This window comes from Hipposideros armiger, unplaced genomic scaffold (genome assembly GCF_001890085.2).
Source record: "Hipposideros armiger isolate ML-2016 unplaced genomic scaffold, ASM189008v1 scaffold_280, whole genome shotgun sequence".
Taxonomy (NCBI): domain Eukaryota; kingdom Metazoa; phylum Chordata; class Mammalia; order Chiroptera; family Hipposideridae; genus Hipposideros; species Hipposideros armiger.
In genome coordinates this window covers 413848-425169 of record NW_017731630.1, presented here as the reverse complement: position 1 = coordinate 425169, position 11322 = coordinate 413848, and the positions used below count along the sequence as shown (strand labels likewise).

Here is an 11322-nt window from a genome sequence, read left to right as displayed (position 1 = left end):
GTGAGGAGGGGCCATACTTCTGGCTGCACCAGCCCTGCCGGCACCAAGCCCCCCGTGGCATCCTGTTTGGCCCTCAGATCCCCTCATGAGGAAAAGACTTGGCACGCTCCTCACCACTCCAGCCCGCCCACAGCAGAGGAGACCTGCTGCCAGGGGTGTGGTGTCTCGGCCCCGGTCAGTACTGTTGAAGGGGGTTTGGAGAATCACGGAGAGGAGCTTCCAGGCTCTGGTCACACAGGCGCAGGCTGGAGCTCTGGCTCAGCCCTTGGTCAGCCCTTAATCCCTCCAAGCCGCAGCTGCTTCGGATGACAATTCTGTGTAATAAGCCCCGTTCCGCCAGGCCCCACAGGGATGGCACAGGACTGGTATGTGGAGAGCTCCCAGCTCTCTGCCGCAGCAGGCACTCAATTAAATGGGAATTTCTTCTCCTGCCTCTCAAAAGTCACCTCATTATGTGTGGCCCTGCTCTGTGGTGAGTGGTGACCAGTGATGGCAGGAATGGAATGAAAATATAGCGGCTCTGTACTAAATGTGTGACCAGGGCCAGGGCTCAGCGTGTGACCTGGAGCAGAGGTCAGCTTCCCAAGTTGCTATCCAAAAGTCAGGTATTATTCTCAGTGTCGGTCCTTAGAAGGTGATCTGTGTTTTTCTTTATCTAGCCGATTAAAAGGTTTTTTTGTCTTTGGTTTTCTGCATGTTCGTGGGTCTGTGTGGATATTTATTTATTTGCCCTGCTTGGAATTTGTTGGACTGCTTGATCTGAGTTTTGATATATATACTTAATCAATTCTGGGGATGTCATGGCTATTATCAATTTAATATTGCCTCTGTGCCATTTTGCAACTATTCGGGGGTCTGTCTCACTCTCTCTGCCATCTTTCTTAGTGTCTCCTCCATATTTTTCACTCTTTCTATTTTTGAGGCTCGGATGGCCTCGACAAGGGAAATCCATGACAGATTTTCTGCAGATCCCTCTGTTTCATAAGCAGGAAGGCGTTGGGTCACAGTGGGGGCTTGGTGGCGGGAGGGCAGACTCTCCCATTGGGATATCCTGTAGGAGGAATGGAGACAAAGGAAAAAAATAGAAAAAATTCATTGCACCTTTTTTTTTAAACTGCAGACTGCATGCATTAGAAAGCTGTGATTCAATCCAACACTTTCTCAAATAAAATAGAAAAGAAAATATCAGAGTTCAGTACATGAGGTCAGGGAAATTATTGCTTTGTGACATGCTCATTTCTGTTATGCATAGACAGACACATATAATACACACCTGTCTGTGTGCGTGTGCCCTGGGTCTCCATGCAAAATGTATTTTTTTTATTGTGGGTCGGAGTAAAAGTTATTTTAAAAGATTGGAAAACATTACACTACAGGTCTTGATATCCCTATCAATATTTCATTTTAACTCTATTATTTGATCTTATTCTGTCTCAGCTGTCATCAGGATAGCAGGCAGACTCTCTCCATATGAGACATCTGGGCAATGTGGCCGCCAGAACAGCAGAGCGGCCCCACTCACACGTGGCCTGCTAGCACAGCCCTCTCAGGTCCAAATGTCCTGTGTCCACCGTGGGGGTGATACCGCTTGAAAAACTTAAAAATCAAGACACAAGTTTGGTGGAAAGAAAAGCAGGTTTATTCAGCAGGCTGGCATTTGGGAGGATGGCGGACTCCTGTCCAAAGGCCACCTCCCCATTCGTAGACGGGTCAGGTTTTAGAGGCAGGTAAATGGAGAAGAGCAAAGGAAACAGGCCTCAGGGCTAATCGTTGAGAAGTCTTCTCCTGGGATCTTCTGAGGCCTCACGTCTGCCTCAGTGTTATCTTAAATTTCATTGTCCATAGCCATTTGCCCAAACACTGCTAGGAGTTGTGAAAAACTGCTGGGGAGTTGATCTTGGGTCCTGACATCCAGGCCCAGGCACCTGAGGGTTAAAGAAGCTGCTCTTTCCAGGTTAGGATGTTAATGGATGAGGTATGCTTTGAAAAAAAAAAAAAAAAGTTCTTCAGTTAATCAGTGGGAGGAGAAACAAAGAGGAAACAGCTTAATATCAGAATGGGTCAAACTGTAAACTAGCTAAAGTTAATCACATTATTGATTTACCACATTTCACCCTTACGTGGGGATGACAGGGACTGCAGGCGAGGGCCCTGGCCAGAGCGGCCACGTCAGTCCTGGGTCTCCAGCTCTGCTCTCCTCTGCCCCACTTACCAGATGGCGTCCATCCCACCCGGACCCACGGCCACCCAGGATGGACCCTCCATCCTCTTGTAAAACAAAAACGTAACTTCCATGGGGAAACTGAGACACAGGAAGGGGACAAGTGCTGAGTCTCAGCCATTCAGTGGCAGGGACAAAGAGCCCGCCTGCAGTGCTGCCCTGACCCCTCCGTCAGGCGGCTGGGACGCGACTGCTGGGGGGGTGGTGCAGACCAGAGCCCCCTCCCACTGGCCCTTTCACTGCCTGCACTGAAGGGGTGACAGCCCCAACCACAAACAAGGGGGGCTGCTCCTCGCTGGGCTTTGGGTGGCTGGGAGAAAGGGTGGGACCTGGGGAGCGGGGACATCGCCCCATGTGGCAGGACCTCTGGGGCCAGGAAATCTGGAAAGCCCTGCCCCAGCAACCCTTTCCTTCAACTCCCCAGCTCCACACCACAGCCCTCTGTGCAAGGGACCATGACACCACCCACCCGCCCCTGTGCAGTGGGGGGACTCAAGGGTAGGGGTGTGTATGGCGGGGAGAGGTGCTTTGTGAGCAGAAGAGTTTGAAGATCCCACGACACCTAACTGGCCGCTCCCAGCAAGTGGGTCATCTCCTGCCTCCTGACCTCACCATTCTGCCCCTTTCTGTGGCCTTGGGTAAGGGCCTGGTCCCTCTGGCCTGCCCCAATGGCTTCAACTCTGTGGTTACTAAGCCTCCAACGTCAGAGTAGTGGAGGGTCCTTGAGACTGGGGTGGGATGTGTGACAATGTAGGCAAGCCTGTCTGTGGGTGGGGTGCTTGCGGTTTGGTAGATGAGGGACTCTCTGGGAAGAACCCCTGAGTCTGAGGGACCTCCCATGCCAGGACACTCCTTCTCACCCAGGCATTTCCACGTCATCCCCGGCACTTTTAAGAATCGTCTTTCCACACCCCCTCTCCACATCCAAGTGTGGACTCCCAGACCTGAATGTGGCCTTGGCCAGGCTATGCACTTGAGAGAACCATCCCTCCACATGGAACCGGAGCCACTGTGAGCAGTTGAATAGAAGGTGACAGTGGCTCAGGCTCAGGCCGTTCTCTTCATCCAGGCCTAGAGCACCGCCTGCTCACACAAACGATGTTTGCCGCACACTTTGGTTCATGGACTGTTGCCACGCAGCTGTCCAGCCATCTGTCCCCCCACACTTAACCCTAAACTGACCCTTTTGAGGACACTGTTCATACACCTTGCATTTCCCTGTTTGGCTCCAAAGCATGGCCGGTTAGTCAATGACGGGTAAGATTCCTCGTGGGAGGAACAACCTAAGACAGGCACGGTCGGGTGGAGGCCATCAGGAGAAATCTCAGGGTTGATGGAGGTGGGCATGAGCCCTCACTCACCCCCCAAAGAGACTGGAGGTTGTCTATCTCTGTAGCTACATTCCTTCCCTCAACCTGCTTGGGAAGTGACCTGATGGTGTGATAGTATCTGTCCTCAGTACAATAATCTTATCTTCCTGGGGTCATTTGCATGCGTATAGGGTGTGTGAAGGCAGAGCATCTGTCTTATCGCTGTGGGTGGATTCTCCGTAATAGCAGCTCGCAGGCAAGGGTATTTTGGCTTGAGCAAGTTCTCAGGGATGAGACTCACAGACTGTGGAGAGAACAATGCTACTTCCAGGTAGGTGGAGAAATAAAAGCGGTGTGTCGGCCGATTCGGGGCTCTTAGTCCACGAGGCTGGAGACCCCTGGCCCCACGCTCATCTAACTCTTGGCTGCTGTTTCTTTTGTTTCTTAACCCTTCACCACCCCCTCTCATTCTCCCACTGCTCATGCCGTGCGGGATGTGACAATGGACGTCACATCCAATGCCCACGTGTGCAGGTCTAATGCCCACATGCCAGAGCTGAGTCCTGCCCACCCCACCCTGCAGCAGCCCCAGGGACAATCACTTGCCTGTGCCCCGCCCACCACTTCATTTCATAGGGCTTTTTCCTCTGTCCATCGTGAGCGGATACCAGTTTACTGAAAATATCTTCGGTACTGTCATTCCTTTTTGATTGCTGTGTCATGATAACACGCAAACTTTTTTGGTTCATACTCTTGAACGTATTGTTCGATTACTTAAACGTATTTTCTCTTAATCCAACGAAGAGATTTTCTTATGTTTCTTCTTAAAAATGCTAAGTTTCCCATTTTCAGTTTGACTTTTGACCCATTTGAAACGTTTTCTCTCTGACACCCCTGCCACTGTCCAATCTGGTCTGGGGCGAAATTCTGCCACCCTTCCTCCTCTGCCCTGCAGGCCCGCCTCCTACACACCCGGGTCCGTCCCCCCCCCACACACACCATGCGGCTCCACCAAGCCTACTCCCTGCTGTTTCTAAAACATTTTTAACTTTGCAATTTGAAATCAGTTCATACTTACAAAGAAGTTTCAAAATAGTCCACAGTTTCTATATTTGCTTCGCCCAGTTTCCCCAAATGTTAACTTCTTACATAACGGCATCTCCAAAGTCAAAGACGAGAAATTAGCCCCAGGCGGGACTCGCATGTATCCTGACACAGACCGTGTTGACATCTCCCCCACTGTCCACCAGTGTCCTTTCCCTGGGTCCAGAGCCCAGACCCAGAGCTGGCAGGGTTTCTCCCATCTTGTCCACTAGTCCCCTCACCCTGGGACATCCCCTACCCCCCATCTCGCCATGTGCACTCACTCAGCTCACTTGCAAAGGTTTGCTGCCCGCCCATAACTCTGCCTGCGTCTGGTTGCCTTGCCCCATCCTGAGCACCTCCCCCTCGCCCCCGCTCTGCAAGGCCTCCCACCTCTGCCTGAGACCCTGACAACTCCTTGTCCGAGCAGCCCTCGCTGGCGTTGACCCAGCCTGTTCGTCTCTGAATGAACACCAGGGCCCCGAGCTCCTTCAGGATGGGAGCTGGTTCTCTGCTGGACGTGGGAGCTCCTCAAGGGAAGGCGAGGAACCAAGGGGGATGCCCAGAGGCTGTACCCCAACTCACACACACGCACACACAAGCCTCCTCTGCCCACGGCACGGTGGACAACACAGGAGAGTCCCCAGGTGAGGGCGTCTGTGGGGGCTCCCACGCCAGGCTGTGGAGATCCATGAGGCGGCCCCCACTGCACACTTAGGACCTGGGGGGTGGCCAGGTCCCATCTTCTACGGCCCAAATCAGTTCATTTCCATTTAACATTTTCTTTCTGAAACTTAATGCTTTCATTACACTAAAAGTGCCTGTTCCTGTAGAAAGTCCTAAGAAGTCATCCAAAAAATAAATGTCCTGGACTAGGGGCTTTTTTGGTGCTTTCTGAACTGTGGGTGGTGAAATTGGTATAGTGTCTTTTTATTAGATTTTTTATGAAAAATAGAGTGAAATGAGGTAACCCTGGATAGAATAGAAAATATTGGGCTGCCGGTTAGCTCAGGTGGTTAGAGCACAGTGCTCATAACGCCAAGTTGCTGGTTCGATTCCCTCAAGGGCCACGGAGCTGTGCCCTCCAAACTAGATTGAAGACAACTACTTGACTTGGGGCTGATGGGTCCTGGAAAAACACACTGTTCTCCAATAAAATCCTTGAAAGAAAATAAGATATTGAGTGCCCCCCACAGTAAGAATTTATATGCGTTGGTCAGAATGAAAAATACATTTCTTACCATGGGATTTTGGTAAAAACTGCGTAAAAGTGTGCTTGCTATGGCGTGAGTCTCCTGGAGGGGGGTGGGAGGGACCCCGGCCTCCCCTGGAAGAGGATGACTGTGGCTGGGCCGAGCTGGGTGGTGGCCTGTCCTTCACCACGGGAACGCCAACCAAGGCTGGGCCTCTCCCACAGCCTGAGCCCCACCCATGGCCCAGAGAGAACTCTCCCTGGGGACCCAGGCTGAGACCTGGCCTCAGGGGTGCCAGGGACTCAGGGACTCTCCCTTCTCTTGCCAGACCCTTAAGTCATGAGTGAGAAGTTCAAAGTGCCATGACACATATAGTAGATTAAATATCGTTATGACAAAGCCATTTCTAAAAAATTCGTATCTTCCCTTCCCTTCCATGGCATCCAGAGAAGTCCCTCGGAGTGACAGCCTATGTGAGTGTGAGGAGTACTGACAGCAGCCCAGTCCTCCACGCCGACACCCCTGCCACTCCCTGCAGTGCTGATCAGGGACAGACGCCAGGCCAGTCCCGCCAGCACCTTCCCGCTCTTCAGCGGCCCCAGCTCCTGGCCAGCCTCGCTCCAGCTGTTCTCCAGCCCCAGCTTCCTCCCCCAGTCCTCCCGCCTTCCCTCAACCCTTCCAAGGGCTCCACCAGCATCCACTGTGGGCAGAAGGCTCTCCCGTCTCACCCTGCCCCTCCTCCCTTATCCTCCACAGGCACCCCTGCCAGTGGTTTTCTGCATCTCTCGCTCCCTTGGTGTCTGCTTCCCAGAGCACCCAAACTGACACGCTCCTCACCCCTCCACCCCCTCCCCTTCCCTTCCATTCCCGGAATGGAGAAGTCAGCTGGGGACATGGGATGGTGTAGGGAGCCACCCAGTGGGCCCCGTGACCAAGGACAAAGGGTGTGCAGGGAGCAGCACAGAGGTGGCGGAACACTGGCAGGTTTCCAACCCGAGTAGACATGTTGTCTACTGCATCCAAATGGTCAAGGGGCAGGGCGTGAGGACAGCCTGGCTGTCCTCATTTGGGAAGCTGAGTGGTGAGTTTTCTGCATTTCCTGGTAGAATTTTACAAAGAAGCTGGTCTACAAAGGTCTCATGATGCTAGCAGGAAATGACACCTGAATCTCTGCACTAACCATCCCCGACTTCTCAGCTCACAGCTGTCGCCCCCTGCTGACCGAGTGAGGCAGAGCACACCGATCCCTCTCCCCCGGAGAGAGCCGGATCCGACACAGATAGGGCCTGGAGGGGTGCTGGAGCTGGCCAGCTCTGCCCAAAGGGAACCTCCTCTGATGGGCAACCCGCTGGCCGGGCTGAGGAGTTTTAGAACTGTGTTGATGTCAGAGTCCAGAGCGAGTCTGCCGAAAGCAATGGTCTGTCTGTGTAAGAGGCACCTCCAGCCTCTGGCGATTTGGGGTCCCAGTGGCCTAGGATAACTGATTTCAGCCCCTCAGGTGGCAGAGGGTCAGTCCTGGCCTTTGCTGGCTGCTCTCTTGCAGGAGCTCAGAGCCACACACGGCTCTCCAGCCTAGCTGGGCTCCCAGAAGAGCTACAGGGTCCTGGTGCCAGTGCCTGACTGGACATCCAGGGCCCACTCCCCAGTGGGACAGCAGCAGGTGTCCCCACAGAGGGGCTCTTCCCTACCCCCAGGACACCTTGCAAAGCTGGGAGCAAATTTTCTTGTGGGGTGGGGGGAACTCTAAGTCTCAAGTTGGGGAGATTGTCTGGGCCTGCCTGGAGGCTTCTCAGATAAAAGCAGCTACGGAAAAAGGATGAAACTGGCCTGTCCACAGGGCCGTGTGCGTGAACCCTCCTAGCGTCCAGGAGAATGGAGAACTGATCGGCAGGACTGACCACAGCCGCCGGGTGGACTGGTGGCCGCCTCCCAGCCTGCAGCAGGGTGCACTTCCAGTGTTGGCTACCAGAGGGCGCCCGAGGGCCGCGGAAAAAGGGCTAGCACCAGGGACAGGGACACAGGCCCCGCCCTCAGGCTGGCCTGGAGTGGGCGCTCCCAGAGGCCTCCGGGGCCTTCCCAAGGCCACCGCCGGTGTGGAAGAAACCCGCGCTGCGGAACCCCTAGGAGGGCTGAGAACTTGGTGGGCGGTGGGGTCGGGATGGCCACTGCCTAGCTGAGGGGGGAATGCAGGACCTTGGTCCAGTAGGAGGTGGTGTCTTTCCCATGCACTGGGGTGGGCGGCTAGAGCGGCCTTGTGGTGAGAGAGGCCCCCGGCCCTCTGTGTCTCCATCAACCACACACACATGTCAGNCAATCCTCGCCTCTGTCCTAGGTGCTGAAAAACTTCCAGGTGGAAACGCTAACGCAAGACGATATAAAGATGATCTACCGGTTCATACTGATGCCCTCCACCCTCCCACTCCTTACTTTGCGGGCCATCAATTAGTCATATCACCGCACTGCTGGGCCAGCCACGCCACCGTCCATCCGCCAACCCCTTCTGCCTGACCCCGGGTCACCCGTTTTCTCCAATGGTCCCTGCTTCCTGAGCCACGTCACAGTCCAGCCGGCACCTTGCACAAATAGAACAGCCCAGGGCCTCAGACGTCAGGCCTTGCCAGGCTATGCAGCAAGGACAGGGCAGAGCTAGGGATGAGGCGGGTCCTGGTTATGTGCCCAGTCCCTTCTCTAGCAAGGAACACCAGCTGAGAGCCTATGAACAAGGGGTTGTCACCCCAGCATGCTCCAGGCCTGTCATGAGTCCATCTAAGGGGCTTCTGACCCTGTCCCCTGCCTCTCTGTCCAGTCTCATATGCTCTCTGTACTCAGCTCTTCCCCCATGCGAGAGACGGTACTTTAGGTCCCCTGTCCCGCTCGTTGCTGTTGCAAACGCTGCACTCCTTGTCTGCAATGCCCGTGCCTAGAGTTGACCTTCAAGCTGGGCTATTTATCCACTGCTTGTTCCACTCAGCCCACGCGGGCTCCTCCTGGCAGTGCCAGTTCTCTGTGATTGTGGCTCAATCTCCCAGCCAAGGGCCTGAATAGACAGGCCATCAGCAGTGTTTAACAGAAGAATGGCCACCAGGGAGCCAACTTAGATATCTGGGCCAATGACCCCCGTCTGAAAGCAGAGAGGATGGTGAACCCCACTGGCTAGCATCAGGGTGACTACAGAGAAGCTTCCAGAAGAAGAGGATGGGGCCTCCTTGACCACATGCAGCCTCACGCTCCCTTTAATAAAGCCCTTTGTCTAAAGTGCTGACTGCCCCTTCACACTGACCCATAGGAGAGGGGCCACCCTGACTTCATGGGTGGAAGAGGCTTTGTACAGCTGAGAGTTAACTGGGGTCTCCTAGCTGGCAGGAGCAAGCAGTCTGTCCCACACCATGTAGGGCCCGGTGACACCTCCACACACACGTAGGAAGGGAGGCAAGGCTAGGTGGTGGGGATTCTCCCTCCCCCCCCCCAATCTCCTCATCTGGTGAGAACCAAGGTGCTCAGTTCTCACCAAGGCGGTGAGGAGGGGCCATACTTCTGGCTGCACCAGCCCTGCCGGCACCAAGCCCCCCGTGGCATCCTGTTTGGCCCTCAGATCCCCTCATGAGGAAAAGACTTGGCACGCTCCTCACCACTCCAGCCCGCCCACAGCAGAGGAGACCTGCTGCCAGGGGTGTGGTGTCTCAGCCCCGGTCAGTACTGTTGAAGGGGGTTTGGAGAATCACGGAGAGGAGCTTCCAGGCTCTGGTCACACAGGCGCAGGCTGGAGCTCTGGCTCAGCCCTTGGTCAGCCCTTAATCCCTCCAAGCCGCAGCTGCTTCGGATGACAATTCTGTGTAATAAGCTCCGTTCCGCCAGGCCCCACAGGGATGGCACAGGACTGGTATGTGGAGAGCTCCCAGCTCTCTGCCGCAGCAGGCACTCAATTAAATGGGAATTTCTTCTCCTGCCTCTCAAAAGTCACCTCATTATGTGTGGCCCTGCTCTGTGGTGAGTGGTGACCAGTGATGGCAGGAATGGAATGAAAATATAGCGGCTCTGTACTAAATGTGTGACCAGGGCCAGGGCTCAGCGTGTGACCTGGAGCAGAGGTCAGCTTCCCAAGTTGCTATCCAAAAGTCAGGTATTATTCTCAGTGTCGGTCCTTAGAAGGTGATCTGTGTTTTTCTTTATCTAGCCGATTAAAAGGTTTTTTTGTCTTTGGTTTTCTGCATGTTCGTGGGTCTGTGTGGATATTTATTTATTTGCCCTGCTTGGAATTTGTTGGACTGCTTGATCTGAGTTTTGATATATATACTTAATCAATTCTGGGGATGTCATGGCTATTATCAATTTAATATTGCCTCTGTGCCATTTTGCAACTATTCGGGGGTCTGTCTCACTCTCTCTGCCATCTTTCTTAGTGTCTCCTCCATATTTTTCACTCTTTCTATTTTTGAGGCTCGGATGGCCTCGACAAGGGAAATCCATGACAGATTTTCTGCAGATCCCTCTGTTTCATAAGCAGGAAGGCGTTGGGTCACAGTGGGGGCTTGGTGGCGGGAGGGCAGACTCTCCCATTGGGATATCCTGTAGGAGGAATGGAGACAAAGGAAAAAAATAGAAAAAATTCATTGCACCTTTTTTTTTAAACTGCAGACTGCATGCATTAGAAAGCTGTGATTCAATCCAACACTTTCTCAAATAAAATAGAAAAGAAAATATCAGAGTTCAGTACATGAGGTCAGGGAAATTATTGCTTTGTGACATGCTCATTTCTGTTATGCATAGACAGACACATATAATACACACCTGTCTGTGTGCGTGTGCCCTGGGTCTCCATGCAAAATGTATTTTTTTTATTGTGGGTCGGAGTAAAAGTTATTTTAAAAGATTGGAAAACATTACACTACAGGTCTTGATATCCCTATCAATATTTCATTTTAACTCTATTATTTGATCTTATTCTGTCTCAGCTGTCATCAGGATAGCAGGCAGACTCTCTCCATATGAGACATCTGGGCAATGTGGCCGCCAGAACAGCAGAGCGGCCCCACTCACACGTGGCCTGCTAGCACAGCCCTCTCAGGTCCAAATGTCCTGTGTCCACCGTGGGGGTGATACCGCTTGAAAAACTTAAAAATCAAGACACAAGTTTGGTGGAAAGAAAAGCAGGTTTATTCAGCAGGCTGGCATTTGGGAGGATGGCGGACTCCTGTCCAAAGGCCACCTCCCCATTCGTAGACGGGTCAGGTTTTAGAGGCAGGTAAATGGAGAAGAGCAAAGGAAACAGGCCTCAGGGCTAATCGTTGAGAAGTCTTCTCCTGGGATCTTCTGAGGCCTCACGTCTGCCTCAGTGTTATCTTAAATTTCATTGTCCATAGCCATTTGCCCAAACACTGCTAGGAGTTGTGAAAAACTGCTGGGGAGTTGATCTTGGGTCCTGACATCCAGGCCCAGGCACCTGAGGGTTAAAGAAGCTGCTCTTTCCAGGTTAGGATGTTAATGGATGAGGTATGCTTTGAAAAAAAAAAAAAAA

At 53.1% G+C, this 11322-nt stretch overlaps 1 protein-coding gene across 1 annotated transcript in view; it reads left to right on the top strand.

The window, feature by feature from the left end:
• Positions 1-10418, top strand: part of LOC109390820 (cytochrome P450 11B1, mitochondrial-like) — an 18225-nt gene extending 7807 nt beyond the window's left edge. The window contains exons 7-8 of the mRNA XM_019657770.1: positions 78-174; positions 8140-10418. Of these exons, the coding sequence (XP_019513315.1) occupies positions 78-174; positions 8140-8253 (211 nt within the window). The 3' untranslated portion in view covers positions 8254-10418. The remainder of the gene's footprint in view (positions 1-77; positions 175-8139) is intronic.
• Positions 10419-11322: the final 904 nt, after the last annotated feature.